Source organism: Argiope bruennichi, chromosome 4, assembly GCF_947563725.1.
Source record: "Argiope bruennichi chromosome 4, qqArgBrue1.1, whole genome shotgun sequence".
Lineage (NCBI taxonomy): Eukaryota > Metazoa > Arthropoda > Arachnida > Araneae > Araneidae > Argiope > Argiope bruennichi.
In genome coordinates, this window is record NC_079154.1 from 54,104,551 (window position 1) to 54,122,590 (window position 18,040).

Consider the following 18,040-nt stretch of genomic DNA (forward strand, 5'->3'; position numbering starts at 1 on the left):
TGATATTAAAAAAGAATAATTAAATCTTTAAGACAGTGTTTCATTATATTTAAAAAAATACCAAAAGTTATAAAACCATAGTGAAAAAATATCTGCCAAATTTCATTCTTCTGGTCCTAATAGTTAAGGATTTTGTGAGAGTGAGTCATATTTCACTTTAATGTATAGTGTCACGAAGAAAATACAATTTTAGAAAATAATTGGTACATTTTTTAAAGTGAAATAAAGAGAAAAAAATAAACTAAAATTCTGGCTTTCAAGACAAAAATTATAATAAAATGCATTAAAAAGAATTAGAGCAGGTGAAGCTTCTGAAATTTTCTAAAGCTAAACATTTTTACATAATGTTGCCAAGATATCTTTCTACTTCGATATTTTTATTTCATTAGTTTTCTTCAAGATATTAAACTTTATTTCGTGAGCATTTAAATTATTTCAAATTAAGGATTAAGTTTAGGAGGAAAGAATTAAGAAAGTAAGTGTAGAAGTTTTTTTTTTTTTTTTTTTTTTTTTTTTAATGTGGCAATATAGATTATGCCAAAAATGTAGGAGTTGAAAATCACTTTTTAACTCCTAACTTCTAAAAAATTATAAACATCGAAAAAATCTTAATATAAAAGTTATTCATTTCTATGAGACGCTGATTTGCCTAATTTCATTTTTTTAAATCTTCATTTGTAAAGAAGTTATACCACATCATTTCCACCCCCTATATATCTTTTCGCCATCTTTCCTATAAGGACTAAACAAAAGGAATGCCGTATTTATGATCAAAAACATCGTTTGATTATCCTGGTGTATTCCAGAATTATCCTACAACAGTTGAAATTTTCAGAGGCAAGTATTATTTAATAGCATCCTAAATATATAAAATTTTATAAAAACATAGATCAGAGAATAATGAAATGGGGAACGGTATTAAATATAGATGCCCAGGGCGTCACTGTTAGGAGGACTATCGCGATAAAACATTAGTATATTTATTCTACTTTTTAAATTCAAATATAATGAAAGGGTAAAAAAAAAATCTATCCATGAGAACATGATTAGACTTGAATTTGAAGATTTTACAAATATATTATTTGGTCGCAGATGAGAAACTCGAATATAAAAATTGATGAGATTAAAATTTGTTGATAAGGGAATTGTTAATCTTTTTATTAGAAAAGCATCTCAGAACCAATACATTCAGATATTACTGTAAGGTAATGTGTTTTAGTTCTAAAACTCCGCTTGCTTTTTTTTTCTTTTCTGAAGTGTATGATATAAATAAATAAAATAAAAGTAGTAGGGTATTTTTTTTTTTAAATCTTAAAATTGCGATTCTATAACTGGACCCTTACTTCTAGTATATTTTACCACAGCAATAACTCACTAACTTGTTGGAGCATAAAATGCAGCACTAAACATACATTAAAATAAGTTTAAATAACATACTCTTCAGAAGCAAATTTTTTGTTTCTGAATACATAATTGTTTTCACAAGGTTTATACATAAGTTATTTCTTTCTTGTTAATCTGAAGCTCAGAACAGAGAGCTTCAGATTAACAAGTGTGATCTGAATTTTTTATTTGTGTGATGTAGCAATCACATGAATAGTTCATTACATGTTATCTTACTCTGTTCTATAACTTTCGAACTAACCCATTATTTTTCCTGAAATTTTTGGCCTGATAAATTATACAGATATAAACAAAAAGAAGCGCACTAACGTAGACTTAAATAAAGATTTAAAAAAAATAAAAACAAACCGTAATGATAATGATCTCTACTTATAATAAAGATGTTTGTGTGTTGGCACTCAACAGAACAGATCTTTTGACTTAAAGCTACCAAACATGGCACATATATGCATTAGATAGTGGGCATACGTACTTCGTAACGATTTTTTAAAATTTTTAACTATAATTCGAATTAATTAAAATTTCAACTGAATTTTGAAATTTTTCCGTGATGACTACCGACAATGTTATTGTACGAAAGCATTTTTACACAGATTTAAAGTTCAACAAATTATCTTTTTAATGATATCAATTTATTAATCATGTAAATGTTTACTGAATTTTAACAATTTTTAATATTTTGTGCCTAATTTCCAACAATAAATTACATTACTTACCTGAAATCCAAATCATTTTCATTATTTCATCAAGTATTTTATCGTGTGATTTTCTTCGTTTGTTGAAAAGCTCAAGGGAAAAAAAATTATTTAATGAAGTTACAATATCGCGAAATTTAGAAGATACATAAACTGAGCATTTTCGTTTTTAAAAAACGCTATAATATTATGAAACTAATTACTATTAGAAAGGTTCATGTATACAATGAACATAATACACGAAAGGCAAATAAAATATCACACCCTATAAAGTTTGATAATTTAGCGGAATCATGGACATGAAAATATATCTAAAACGATTTCATGGGAATTAAATATAATTGATATTCCCTGTGAAGTAGCTGGTTGCCGAAGGTGATTAGATTCACAATAAAAAGAACTGTTTGTAATACACAGAACACCGTATTTAATTTCAAATAATAAAATAGAAAAAAATTACAAAATGAATTTGTGATGTACGTTAAGTGACATATTTGGCTTACACAACTATATCGTTTGCACTTGGTAATTGCTTACACAAAGAAATATCGGAAGAGGAACTATTAAACTTAACAATTGAAATTGTTAATTGCCTTATATTATCTAAAAAGTTTAGTCAAAGCAAACGATTAAATTATTTGCTTATAGATCAGTATTACTATAATACAAAAAGAAACATGTATTTTTTGAAATTTCAATTTAATAAATATTATAAAATTAGATGAAAAGAAACGGTTCTGTATTTTTTAAACTGTATTTGCTGAAATATACTTTAAAAAAGAATAAAATAAAAGTATCATATATTAATAGGTATTATGTCTTTAGAAATTATTATATGTATTAAAAATTAAAAAATATTATTTTTATATCACTTCACTTTGTGAGAGAAATAGTAGTGAAAATATTATAATTTCTAACTCTCTTTTTTGCGAGGAATAAAATTATAAATGAAACTTATTATTAGATAAAGGATTCGATAAAACATATTTGAAAATTCTTCATTTATATAAGAAAACAAAATCAATCCAGCGGCAGTGGTCCCCCTGAAACTTTCTTGCATTTTCTCCAATAAAGGCCTTATCCCTCTTTCTCCACACAAAATTATGGATCTTGGATAAGGCCACGAATGCCTTACATGATACTGGCGAAGAATAGTAACGAAATATAGATCTTTGATATGAATCTAATATTTTTATATAGAATATATATTTTGGACGCCTTTCTTCAGACTGATTACTATCAAAATCTGAGACAGAACTACGGTTGTAGTTGCTGGATCATATACCGAACTTGATCGACTTAAACCATCATGTTTATGAGTTATTGTGTTTACATGCATGTGAAAGTACAGACTGACAGACGGTCAAGCCTTTCACAGATTAGGTTCAAAATTTGATAAGAATCGACATTTTAGATGTTAAACCTGTTTGCCAAATTTCATTTATCGAGCTCTTTTCAATTTGAAGTTATCGAATTCACTTGAATTTGATCGTTCAGACAGAAGGACTTTCTCTGAATGGACTCAATTTATAATTTGATGGAAATCTACAAATTCGGTCATATACCAAATTTCATCTCTAGCTCAATGTGTTTTTGAATTATCGTATTCATAGATGCACACGGAGCCGCGGTGGCCTGGTGGTAAAGTCTCTGCTTGTCAGTCGTAGGGTTTCAGGTTCTAGACTCGATTCCACCGTAAAACCGTCATGTAAGGGGGTCTGTTGCACGTTAAATCCGTCATGCCAAACATCCTCCCGCTGGTGTGGAGTGGAGAGGGGGGTGCCAGCTTAGGTGTCATCCTCGTCATCTGACCGCGGTTCAAAATGACGAGGTCCGTCCCAAAATAGCCCTAGTGTTGCTTTACAACGGGACGTTAATATAACTAAAATAAAAACTAAATCATAGATGCACATGATGTCATATGTTTTTTAGGACACAGGGGGATCTAAAAGTAGAGTTTTGTCAAAATCTCGTGCTCAAAGTTTTTTGACGATTACACTGCTTTCTTTATATTTCCTATATGAGAAAGTAAAAAACTATAGTATAAATTACTAATCTACCAATTTTACATACAGTGCAGAAGTACAGATAGACAAATAGTCAACGCCTTGAGAAATTTGATTCTAAATTTGATAGATATCTATACATTAGACATTAAATTTTATCTATCCAGATCTCTTCATTTTATAGTTATTGTGTTAACTAGATAGGCATCTTCTGAATGGATTTCGTTTAAAATTTGAGAGAAATATACAAATTTAAAGGAGTGAACATATAATAAATTTCTTTTGTCTAAGTCAAACGTTTTTGAGTCATAGTTCTTGAAAAGAGACAATCACAGGAACGGGGAAATTCGTTAGAATATCGAATATGAATTTTTTCGCGGTTACAATATTTTCACTTTGAATACTACGTATTCGGAAAAGTAAAAAGAGGGAAATCAAGAGATTGAAACTTGGTATGTCATCTGCACACAATATACGTGAACGGAAAGTCTATCTGTTTATCTGTATGCATATGAAAACGACGTTAACAAGCAATGAGGTAGATCAATGAAATTTGGCATCCACAAAAATTTATTTATCCCACACCGCCAAAGCATTTGAGGAATGAAATTTGATATGCAATTTTGACACAAAAATTGTAGGATGAAATAGTTCTATGGGAAGAGGTTGGAAACTCATGCTTGATTTTCTTCATAATATTCATGTGTAAAATTTGATAAAAGGATCTGTTTCTCGCTGGTACCAATTTACCATAAGTTTAAGCTGGTTCATTTCAATTTTTTAATAAGTGGACTGTAATCTTATTTAAAATCAAACGACAATTCGGAAGCCAACTTTTTATTTGATCGAGGTTCAACCGACCCCGCAACGATTTAATTCAAAACTGTTTTAAAAGCTGATCCCATGTCAGCAGGGTTACAATAAATTTTATCGTTGAAGCCAAGTCAGCGCATGGTTGCATTTTTTAACAAAGAGCGCCAACGAAGCGGTAACACTCGCAGAGAACGCTAAAATTGTGCCAACCTTCCAAAAACTCGCCAAAAGTTCCCCAATTTAAAAAAATTAAAAGATTATCAAGATTATCACATTCTTCGACAAATTATTAAAAAAAAAAATTTAGTAACCAGACACAACTTTTAAGTCGGTTCGACGAAGCTACATATAAAACGTTCCGAGAATCGAGGAAGATGGCTGATTTAACCCTTTCTAGGGCCGTGGGTAGTATGCTTCCCACCAAATTTATCAATCTTTGTATGAAATTATGTAGGTTGGCATAATTTCTGATAAATTTTTTTTAGTAAGTCAGAAACTTAGATGCTTCAGTTCTTTATCTCAGACAAAATGATGTATCTTGATCTTACTAAAAAAATTTTAGTAACCAGACACAACTTTTAAGTCGGTTCGACGAAGTTGTGTCGAACTTAACTTACTTAATTATTAATTAACCAAATTAATTCATTAATCAAATTAAATTTATCTAATAAGCTAAATGAATCCCTTTTCTTATTCTAATTTCAAGCCTAAAAATATTTTAACATAATATGACTAGAAAAAAAATGGCCCTTTAAAGGGTTAAAAACCATGTTAGTTATTCAAATGATTGCTTCAAAAAATAATTTTTTAAATAGTTAAAAATTATTAAATTGTAATTTTAAACAAATTGAAATTTATACAAAAAAATATTAGTTTTGCTATAAAATCATTTCAAAACCTATCCATTCTTAAAGAATATAATAACATCTAAAAAAACAAATATTTTCTATACAGACGATGGATGCCACTTAAGATTTTAAAATGAGCATTAAAAAATGTTAGCCTGAAAAAAAAATCAATTTTTTTACTAAAAATTCTTAAATAAATTAATATAGTTCATATTTCATGCGTTGTAATTCCAGGGGGCGGTAGTTTACACCCCTTTTCTTTCTGTTTTTGTTATATTACTTCGCGTCTCCAAGATTTGTAGCGAATATTGGTTGCTTGGCAACGTGTTGGAGATTTGACTCATCAAAATCTAGCTATATTTTCATCTTGACTTTCTTCCTAATTTTAGCTTTTTGCGGAAGAAAGCATACCAACTGTTTCGGAACTTGTTTTAAATTAAAAATTTCTCGTAATTTTTTTTCTTTTTTAATTTGCTAACTTATATGAAGATGAATCAAAGTTTACCTTGCTTACCAGGATATAATTTCCGGGATTTCACGGTATGGAAATTTTATTATCTAATTTTGCTTACGAAAGAAATGTTGCTAAAGGAATAAAATTTCTCATTAAGTTTAAAAATGCTTTTATTGAGGAAACTTACTAACCTTTAGAAAATCAAGCAATCAATTTATTTCGTTTTAATATTTTACTTAATAATTAAATTTGATATTCGGCTGTATAATAATAGGATGGTGTGTTTGTCAAAATGCCAAGAGGCTATTATTTTCGAATGTTGAAGTTATGTTTTATAATTACATGAATGAATTGAAATTTTGCCCCAGATGTTGTTTTTTAAAGAAAGAAGCAATATTTTCAATTGAAAACTCAAAATAAATAGTTTCAAATTAATTGCCAGATATTGTAAATTTACAAAATTTAAAAAGTTACATCAAATAAAAACGTAAATAAATACCGAATTCCTTCTTTGCTCTTTTTAAATTATAAGATATTTTAAAATTGACTGCTCATATGATAAAGTATTATCAGCATTTCAAATGAAAAAAGACCCTTTCATCATTAATAGTGGTGATGTATTGAATTTTTTCACGGACTCAGTCTAAACATATGCAAAATTATTTGAGGCTTAATTGTCTCATTATGCCTGTAGTAAAGTTAAAATTTATATTTATTACACATCTACCTATATCAAAAGCATTCATTCTTAATACAGAGCATAGTTGTAAACAAACTTATTCTATATTAATGTATTTGAACGGTCTTAAAATTATTTATGAGTCAGAGATTTATATCTAGTACTACACGTGGTAATAAAAACGTCGTTTGTTTTGAATCTGTAACTATTTATATACAGAATGATTAGCTAAAAAGCTAAGAATAATGTTCAGTTTTTCGCCAAGTTCGCCAAAATTTACGTTATCTTTGATGCCTACAAAAAGTGGAAACAAACGTCTTAAAACGAGCCGATGATTATTAACATCAAAGACCAGAGAACTGTTTTGCATTGATATAATACATTATAGTTTTAAAACTCCATTAGTTTTTTAAAATGATCAATATATAAAGCAAAATTTAAATTATTTGAAAGAATTGAAGATTTTTATAATAATTTTGTTCGATCTATTAAAATGCAACTCGGTGTAATTAAATTGGTACCTATACACTAACTACATGCTAGTGATTAATCACTAAAGACACCAGATGCTCTTTGGTAAATAATATTTGACTACGTCAATAACGCGCGGTTATTACTAAAGTTCGCCAATGGTATGTGGTAAATACGTATACTGAATTTTGGTGCAATTCATTTTTAATGGCCACCAAAAAAAAAAAAAAATTCGCCAAATTATAAAAATATATTCAAGTGCATATACACACACACACACAGAAAAAAAAAACACGCGAATTACCTACACAGTTATACAGTATCAGCTATACAATTTGATGATTAAAATCGCTAAACTGACGAAATTTTTTCTTGGCGCTTTTTGGTCGCGGTTACAACCAACAAGTACCTGAATTTTATTAATTTTTGGTTCGGTAAAAAAAAACCTTCCGATTGAGGAAACATTTTATTTAGTTAAGGAAAAAGTTAATACTCTAACGGCCTTTATATCAAAAACTATATTCATTCGAGCCCAAATCGTGCTTAAAATATTAAAATAGAGGATAAAGCATATTCTTATATTCTCGAACTAAAGAGATATGTCGAATTTATATCTTTAAATATATAATATCTCACAATAATGAAAATACTTTGCCGGATTATTTTTCAATAAATATTGCAAAAACGTGAGTGCCACAGTTTTGCATAAACATTGCAGATTAAAATAAAATACTCAAAAAATTTGTAGGAATTTTTAAAATTCTTTACACAAAATCCAACCCGAATATGGGAGAGGGATTGCTGAATAAGTAAGTAGGTTCTCGCTTACCTAATGGGTAAAATATAGCTATGATGTCGATTTACCTTCTGTTTAATGATGAGACTTACTTCCTACAGGAGAGATTTTACCAAGACCGGTAAAGGTTGCAGTGACCTAGTGGTACGTTCTCAGCTTTGGAACTGGAGGGTTTCAGATTCGTGACCCAATTTCACCGAAGAACCATCATGTAAGCGGGTCTGGTGTAAGTTAAATCCGCCCGGACCAAACGTCCTTCCGCTGGTGTGGTGTGGAGAGGGGTGCGAGCTCAGATGTCGTCCTCGTCATCTGACCGCGGTTCAAAATTACGAGGTCCGTCCCAAAATAGCCCTAGTGTTACTTTAAAAAGGGACGTTAATATAACTAAACAAACCAAGACCGGTAATGGCCCTTAAGCCTCAAACTTAATCCCTGCCCTTCTTTTTATTACGATGACTGTTTTTCAACAATCCCGATTACTTTTGGAGGACGGGGCTGATTTCCAAAGTGATCACACAAAAAGGAAATTCCACCTTTAGAGATTCCACGAGTATATGGATGTCAAGCTAGAAGCTAGTATGCAGATATACGCTTCCCTGCCACGGCAATTCGTCCGTTAGGGCTGCAGCACTTCCTGATGTCATTTCTAAATTTTGGTATCAACGAATTTCCCTTCTTTCCTATTCTGAGAGTTCGATGCTCTTTGCTTTTTTTTTTTTTTTTCATTCTGATAATTGGATAAACAACAACATTGAAAAAAAAAGGCAATAAAATTTTAAAATTAAGACAGGAAAAGAATCAGTAAGCTTGAGAAATACAGATCATGGCTAACTGCTCGGTAGCCCATGAAAGCCATTTCTCTCACCCATTGAAGTAGAGGAATGAGATCTGCAAAAAGACCTGCAATCTTGATACGCAGCCATATGACTTTTTTCTTTCTTTCTCCATCACTAGCAAAATTTGCTTTCATTATCAATTTCTTTTAATTTGTTGTTTACACATCTCGACTTCAATTCTTGTTGCTTTGATACCTGGTTTATTGAATATTCAATTTGTTTTCATTAGAAGTTACTCTTTGGAAAACGATGCGTCGATCTAAAATGTTATTGAGATGAAAATTTTTTAAGGAATAATTTATTATCAATTATTAAATGTAAAAACGCTGAACATTGCATATCAGTCATTGTAATTTATTTGATAATCTATCTTCGATAAGCATTATTGAGCTGATTAGACAAAGACTTCAGTATGTGACAGGGGTTGGGGGTTGGGGAGATTCCAATAATTTTATTTCAGCAATGAAAATGAGTAATTTTATGTGTTCATCTCTGCAATGAGCACATAAAAGTATTTACATGAATTGTGTGAATACTTTTATGAAAAATATTCACATAATTTCCTTTTAATAAAAACTACATGAAATTTATAGCATTAAGTATGAAACGCAAAGATTTTTCATTTGTGGTTAAATGCTATTTACAAATTTAAAATGTGTGCTACTTATAATAAGGTTGTTTAAAAGAAACAATATCTTCATGAATATATTTTATTGCACTGCTAATTTCTGAGCTGGAAAACCACCATTGCTATGACATTGTTGTGGATCGAGTTACTTCCACAGCAATTCCAGTCGTACCTACAAAAGAAATGGTTGCACCGTGACGATAAATACGGTCTGTCATTCAGTTGCTACACAAGATTGCTAGAAAACAGATTGCTTGACAATAGTCGCTATTTACGTATTAGCTACATGCCATTAGCAATTATTGTCTAATTTTAGTAACGAAAGAGCCTATTAGTGTGTGACCTTCAGCCATTAATCGTTTGCATATGGTTAATACGTAAGTACGTATCAAACGATCAGATCATCCCAAACGCAAAGACAGGACGGTGTAACTCAGCCCTCGTTAGACAAAAAGAATTTTCACTAGAATACTTTTATTTAATGTCTTATTATTTCTATTATATCACTGACATAAGCACAGTTTAATAACTTACATTTAAGTAACACATAAACATTTACATTAAGTGAGACATAAACATTTACATTAAGTGAGACATAAACATTTACATTAAGTGAAACATAAACATTTACATTAAGTGACACATAAACATTTACATTAAGTAACACATAAACATCACCGTACTTTGCAAGATTAAGCATAGATCTGACAGTACATGTGAAATACACATTTTTTTCTCGTATCTTATCAACTGTCAGTTAATGTTATTACATGAAAATAAGGATTCACTTCTGTATCGTTCGGTACGTACCGGTTAAAGGGAGCATGTATTAGCGACTGTTTTTTGATAAAAGTCGCCAAAAAGAAAATTAACAAATACTGACAATATGTTGAAAATCGCCATTATTTATAATCGGCGCTAGAATAAATCGTTTCGAAAACATAAAACAAGAGAGATAGGATTAGTATGGTTTGTGCCATTAAACCAAACCCAGCCTATTTCTTTTGTTTTATGCTTTCTTCTTCCTTGAAATTTACTTTGAATTTTCTGAATCATAACACATGTTACGACAATTTCCATTTTAAAACGTAGAGCTGTGAATGAAATTTATTTCAAAAGGAATCCTGATTCATTCATTTTCAGAAAACCCACTTCGGCTATCCAAGGACCCTCGTTTACAGCAAAGGGGTTCCAGTGCCTCGGCCGATATTCTCGGCGACTTCCAAGAGGGCTCTGGAATTGTTAGATGCCCAAAATAAAGTTTTAGACACAGAAAAGGCAGCAGAACTCACCTATGGCCCGAAGAGGTCGCCAAAGAGGGAGATTCAACTTCCCCGACATTTGGCCATGGATAAAAAGGTAAGCAGTTTCATATTTAAACCAGCACGAGTGGTCTCTTCAAAACTTTCTCGTATACTCTCTGACCAATTTGTCGTCAGAGAACGCCTGACATGACACTTATGTACAGTAGTTACGAAATATAAATTTTTGGCGTGAATTTAGCATGTTTACTGATTCTATCGTATTATCCTTGGCGAGTTATTTGACGATTGATCCCTAGCATGCGCTAATGGTATCCAAAATTTAAATTAGTGACTGCACTTGTAGTTACGAAATCCCATACCAAATTTGATACATTTAAGATCACTGCGTTTTTGAATTATCGCGTTTACATGTTTCTGAAAGTACGGACCGACAGAGAGTCAACCCGGATTGGCTCAAAATTCGACGTCTACACTACAGATGTTAATCTGTGTACCGAATTTTATTCATCTAGCTCTCTTTGTTTTGTAATTATCGCGTTAACTTATATTCGAAAAGCCGGAATTTCTCAGCACAGATTTTACTCAAAATTTGATAGCAATCCGCACATTTGGTCTGAAGATCGTATACCAAACTTCAGTTTTCTAGCTCGAATCGTTTTTGAGTTATCTTAGTCAAAGACAGACAGACATTTTCTTAAAATGTGTTTTTCGAACTCAGGGGGGTCTAAAACGTGGAGATTCGTCAAAATCTCGCATTCGATTTTTTCCCCTTTGTCGATTACTGTACTTGAATATCTGGATTTAATTGGTTGCCTCACATTAAGAACATAGGAAAATTTACATTTTTTAAAGATTGGTTCTAGAATAACAGATGTTTTGGAGAAACTCGAGAAAGTTATTCTGGGCAGTTAAACCAAGTTTAGTACAATTTATGTGCATAAAACTTTAATATACATGGCACAGAAATCTTTCTGATTATTTACAGTTGAATGGTAACAGTCAAATGTAAATAAATTGCCATCAGACGATCTCAGACTACTTCACAGAACGCTTTTATTATTGCACTTCAGCATTTCAAGTAGATAATTAAGGGAATTGCAAATTCTCGGAAATTTCTCGGAAAAAGGTCATTCAATCGAAAAAAAAAAAAAAAAAAAAAGAAGAAGAAGAAGAAGATGATGATGATGACAGAAATAGACGTCAAACTGAAAGCTTAACGGAGCGCAATAATAGGCTTAACCGTCCCTGGATAGGTAATTGCTATGGCTTGCTTATGGAAATGAATGCTCATGTCTTCCTATACTATATATTGTCTGAAAAATATGGTTTTCTCACTATCTTAAAATTTAAAAAAATTACCTTTTTATTCACATCAGTTTCATTTCTGTACAATTTTTTTGGTTTTAATGATTTTTAAAAATTTTAATTTAGTACATTGTCTAAAACAATATTATAAAAACATGAAGAATATTCTTCATACCATTAAAGCATTATTTCAGTTATATTTTAAAAGCATGAAACAATGTTTTATATGAATGTTTAAAATATTGTCTGAAACAGTGTTTTATATGAAAAAAAAAAGAACAAATATTTATATTTATAAATATATATATTGATAAGTTGCCTGAAGTAATGTTTAAAAAGTATTAAGAAATTTAAGTCCATTCCTCGAAATTTTCTTTTGTTATTGTTAAAATTGAGATTAAGGAAAATTGCCATTTTTTTGACATTAACTCAGAAGAAGGATTTTCCCTTCCACTTTTAATTCGTAGCATATATATTTTTTAAAGAACATCTGCTTAATTTGTGGAAGATTGACTTAATTATATTCATGTTTTGGAGTCTTTAAATAAAAAAAAGGCCAAATTTTCTTAAAAAATGAATTCCATAATAATAGCCTAACAGCTTAACAAGTTAATTAAATATTTGATAATGCTTATAAGAAATTTATAGGAATAATCGTTCAAATGAGGAAATGTTTGGTTTATTTATGATACTAATTTATCATACTAATCAAATAGTTTCAAAAAATTTGAACCTTTCATTTTTCGCCCTTTGGAAAGGGTGAAAAACAATTTTTCTTAACTTTGGTTAATGAGTAGAGTAGGTTTGTTCTGGTTTAGCAGTGTTTCATGGATTAAAAACCGTTTTTGACTATGCTACTTCAGTTTGCAGAGTTGTACATTGGCGCTAATATTTATTATAGGTATCATTTAAAAACATTTGCCTTTGTTAGAACTTTTTAAGATACCTTCGTTACGCCATAATAATTGAGCAACAAAATCATAGGATCAAGTCATTGATTGGGAGTCATGTGCCAATAATGATAGACTCAGTATTTTTTTTATATTAGGAGCCAAATAGAATTTCCAAAAATATTCCATTTGTGGGGTTCAGATCTTTGCAACTCTGAATATTGGTGCTGTTCTTTAATAAAAATCATTAAAGAAAAAAAAATAATTTTGACAGATTTTGCTTGTACTTCGTTAGCGTCTGTCGAAACAAAGCGGAATTACGTTTAGATAAGACAAATTTGTTTTTCGTTAAAACTGTACACCGTTAGGAATACTTCTGAATTTTCTGTTTTACTCATCAGTTTATAGTGCGCTGATTTTAAATCTACAAAAAATTTTCATTTAGGTTCTGCGGTTTTTTGGATATTTCCGGGAAGAGATCTTCGATTGGTCGAGAGAAAACTACAGAATACGGAAGGTGAAGGTTTTATACTATTTACAGGATGATACGATGGAGGTGATTGAACCACAAACACCCAACAGTGGTCTTTTACAGGTAAGCTAAATGGATCGGTCATTTGGAAGTTTGAAATCATTAGTATAATTTTACGAATATAGAAAAATTAAAAGGAACAAATCAAAACATCTTATTTTACTATGACATTTTTTTTTCTTTATTAATCTGTGGCCGATTGATAGGAGCGAGGATAGAACCTGGGACTTTGTGGTTCGCATCCCAGTTACATGACTACGATACAAAAGCAATTGCTCGTGCAGCGTAGTTGTTAACTGGCTTATAAGCTATTCACTACAGACTCTCCCTCCAGTGAGTCGGAGGTGAGACGAAAGATATGACTGTTGAGTGATGATGTATTTCCTGTTGAGTCTATTGCGCCTGTACCCATTTGAGTAACGTCAAGCTTTATGGCGAGCGTGTGTGGGTGAGTGGTTGCTGATGCTGTTGCTGCGTCAAGTGAGTTTGACGACTTTGGTTGCGGGTAGATGGCGCCACAACAGCTGTACGAAGGTTGAAGGTTCATCGTCCGAGGTCACCAATGTGGCCGATTGATAGGAGCGAGGAGAGAACCTGGGACCTTGTGGTTCGCAGCCCAGTAACATGACCAAGATACAAAAGCAATTGCTCGTGCAGCGTAGTTGTTAACTGGCTTATAAGCTATTCACTACAAATCTCTCGAATACAAAGATATAATATTGAAATCGTCAAAAAGTTCGACTTCTTGATTTTAATGAGTTTCCATGTTTCAAAATCTCCCTGAATGCAAAAGAATCCATGCTTGGAATTATGTCTATTTATCAGACCAACTAGCATGAATGGTCTCCTCGAAACATCTCGCATCTTCTCTAATAAAGGTGTGATCTCAGAGAACACCTTGCATGGGTTTGGCGTACACCCGTTACGAAATATTAATCTTTGGTATGAATTTAACATTTTTTCTGAATCTATCATTCCTCTTTGGTGAATTTTTTGGCGATAAATCACTGGCATAAGGTTAATAGTATCCGGGAATCAAATTTGTGTGTCAGATCCGTTTTTCTTAATCGATCGAAACAAAAACTTGACGCAAATCTACACTTGTAGTCACAAAATTCCACACCAAATTTGATTTATTTCAGTCAATGGGTTTTTGAATCATTGCCTTTACTTGTTTCTGAAAGTGCAGACCGACAGATAATCAACCCGTAGTTGGATTTCGCTCAAAATTTGATAGGTGTCTATATTATAAGTATTAAATAAATGTGCCGAATTTTATTCATCTGACTCTCGTCATTTTGTAGTCATCATGTTAAATTATATGCGAATAGTTGGACAGACAAATTTCATCTGAACGTATTTTGCTTAAAATTTGATAAAAATCTACAAATTTGGTGTAAAGGTGGCATACCAAATTTCACCCGTCTATCTCAAAGCATTTTTGAGTTATCGTTTTCCCAGTAGACAGCTGTTACATTTTCTAAAAATGGTTTTTCGGTCTCATGGAGTTCTAAAAGATGGAGATTCGTCAAAATATTGAGTTCGAATTTTTAAACGATTGCAATATTCGAATTATTTTATATTTTGTAAAAGTAAATATGCAACCAACTACAATTATCATTCTTAAGAAGTGATATTTTCACTAATTTTTGAGATTTCTGCCAAATTTTGGACGTAATCCGTTGATGCGAAATATATCTGTCTGTCTGGAAATGCAAGAAAAATGGACCTAATCCCCAAAGGATAGACTATCTGCTTGCATAATTGGGATTACATGAATGGAATATCTCGAAAACACAAAGTTTGGATACAGCGGAAAGAAAGACATACTCAGGTTTTTCTTCTTTGCACTGTGAACACAAAACTCGCATAATGTTTCAGTACTTGAGAAAGCTGAAACGAAAAACTCTTCTGCGATGACTTTTTATTTATTTTTTGAAGAGTAAAACAAATTTTTCTTATTTTGTCCTAAGATCAATAACAAAATGGGGAAAAAAAATCAAAATAAGATCTGTATGCTCATTTTACATGCCAAAACTCACAAGGGAAGAAAATGAGCTAAACGGCAGACTGAATCAAATTATCCTAAATTGCATTTATATATATATATATATATATATATATATATATATATATATATATATATATATATAGATATAGATATAGATATCGATATAGATATATTTGTATCTTTATTATAATTTCTTTTGGAGTTTTAAAAAGAAATGCATATTGTAGAATATATTATTTCATATTTTTCAATTATAACTGTAAAATTCTAAATACTTTTGTTTTTATATAAAATAAAATATCTTCTGCCAAGCATCAATAAGAATAACAGAAGAGAGTTTATAGGTCGTATAAAATAATTTCTTAATGTATCCGAAGAAATCTTTCAATCAAGGTAGTAACCGATTCCATTCGCTTGCTTTATTACGTACATAAATGTTAAGAATTTGTTTTTCATATGTTAATGTATCTTTTTTATTTGTATAGTTACAAATCATATTTTGTGTGTGTGAGTGCTTATGCCCATTGACATTGGAATGGATACAATCGACTGAAGAATGGTGTCATTTCCAATAGAGTCACACATTTGTTATGGGAACACTTCCTATATTCTGCAATCAATTTTGGCTTTTCATTCTTTCAGGGCACACTGTTCAAAAGACACGCCTTCCCTCACCCCAGTGGTAAAGGGAGAAAATATCTTTGGAAGGACCTCAATTTGCGAAAGGACATCATGGTTTATGGTATCAGCATCCGTCTCACAGACTGTGATCAATGGACTAAAGTAAGATTTTCTCAGGTTATAGAAATCAGAAGACCATATTATTGCTTGAGTTAGGCAATATTAACGCAGCAATTCGTGCATTTTCTGAAAGTACATTGGAACATTCTTCGTATCTAGATATACATAATCCATTCTATTCAATTAATTGCAAATTTTTAGGATGAAAAGATACAACACATCTACTAATCAACGATTCGTATTTATTGAACGAGCACACGCATATTAAAAACAATGTACTTTTACTAATCTAAACTTAATAAACCCATCAAACTATTAAAACATATCTTTTTTTGAATTTTTGAAACTCGACTTTAGCTCTTATAAACTGAACTGAAACAATAGTATTATTTAATTTCCTTTTTAAACAAGTAAGACTAGTAAAACTATGAACAAGTGTACGAATACAGAAAAAAAAATGCTTACTGTTTGAATTCGGATTTATATTTTGTAACTAAGCAATAAAAATATGACAAGAAATAAAATGCCACAAGCAACGTAATAAAATCTTGCCTCTAGAACCTTATCTCTGACTGATACAGAAGAATCACTTACTAAACATTAACCCTTATTGATGGGTAAAAAAAAAAAAAAAAAAAAAAAAAAAAAAAAATTGATGTGCCTTGTGTTTTTTTTTCCCAACAATATTGACGGGGCTTTTGTTAGAGGCAATAATAGCTGTAGTGCTAAGGTAAACTCTGGTACTTGGAAAGTCAGCCATCTGACTCTCCCACCCGCCACGAAGGCACACGAATTTAAACCATAAAACTGAATGACCGGACCGCCGCAACAGCAACACTGGCGGGAATTGTGGTTGAGTCCTAAGGGCCATCACCGGCCACTGTACAACCCTCCCAGAAGGAAATACGTCCCGTCATCGATGGGAGGAGTCAGAGCCCCCACCTATTTGTGTACCCTCCAGGGTGGCGAGATCCAACCACCATGCCGGAAGCATCTCATCCTCATTTCGAGGTGCCCCCCGGGGGGTCTGGTACTTGGAGAAGGATTTCTCGAACAAGTTAAATAAAATATTTATGAAGGTACTACAGGAGTCTTTTAGATATACAATACTTTGTTGAACCGTACAGTAATACTCAACCCCTCCTACTTCATTCCTGAGCTACAAGAATAATATAGGAGGAAATTAAATACGGTGTCACGTGGCTAGCCAGACATAAGACAAGCCTTGTTTTTGTCAAATTTCAGGTGTGCATTTTAGTGTTAATGGCGCCTTTAATTTGATGCATAATTATAACTGGTTTTATAAGCACTGCATACTTTCTAATACAATCATGTAATATTTCTGAAATATATTCCACTCAAATATTCCTTGCAGGAATATCTGATAGATGCCGGAATAGAATTGAACGAGCCAGAACCTATTCCACCAGATCCTCATGAACAGCAAAAACTCACCATGGCACCGAGAAAGGAAATAAGGGCTATAAGTTTGCAGGATGAGAAGCTATACAAATTCTTGACTAACGATCGGAAAGTGCTGCGATTTTATGGCATGTGGCAAGATATTCTCAATGAGCCACCAGACATGAGAAGAGTAATCGTTCAGGTAACTTAATAAATTCTTTTTATTTTCTCGCATAAAAGAAATCGTGAAATGGTCTCTGAC

At 31.6% G+C, this 18,040-nt stretch overlaps 1 protein-coding gene across 1 annotated transcript in view; it reads left to right on the forward strand.

The window, feature by feature from the left end:
• Nucleotides 1-8,247: 8,247 nt before the first annotated feature.
• Nucleotides 8,248-18,040, forward strand: part of LOC129966264 (EF-hand domain-containing protein 1-like) — a 34,270-nt gene continuing 24,477 nt past the window's right edge. The window contains exons 1-5 of the mRNA XM_056080678.1: nt 8,248-8,310; nt 10,774-10,989; nt 13,536-13,685; nt 16,276-16,416; nt 17,750-17,980. Of these exons, the coding sequence (XP_055936653.1) occupies nt 8,248-8,310; nt 10,774-10,989; nt 13,536-13,685; nt 16,276-16,416; nt 17,750-17,980 (801 nt within the window). The remainder of the gene's footprint in view (nt 8,311-10,773; nt 10,990-13,535; nt 13,686-16,275; nt 16,417-17,749; nt 17,981-18,040) is intronic.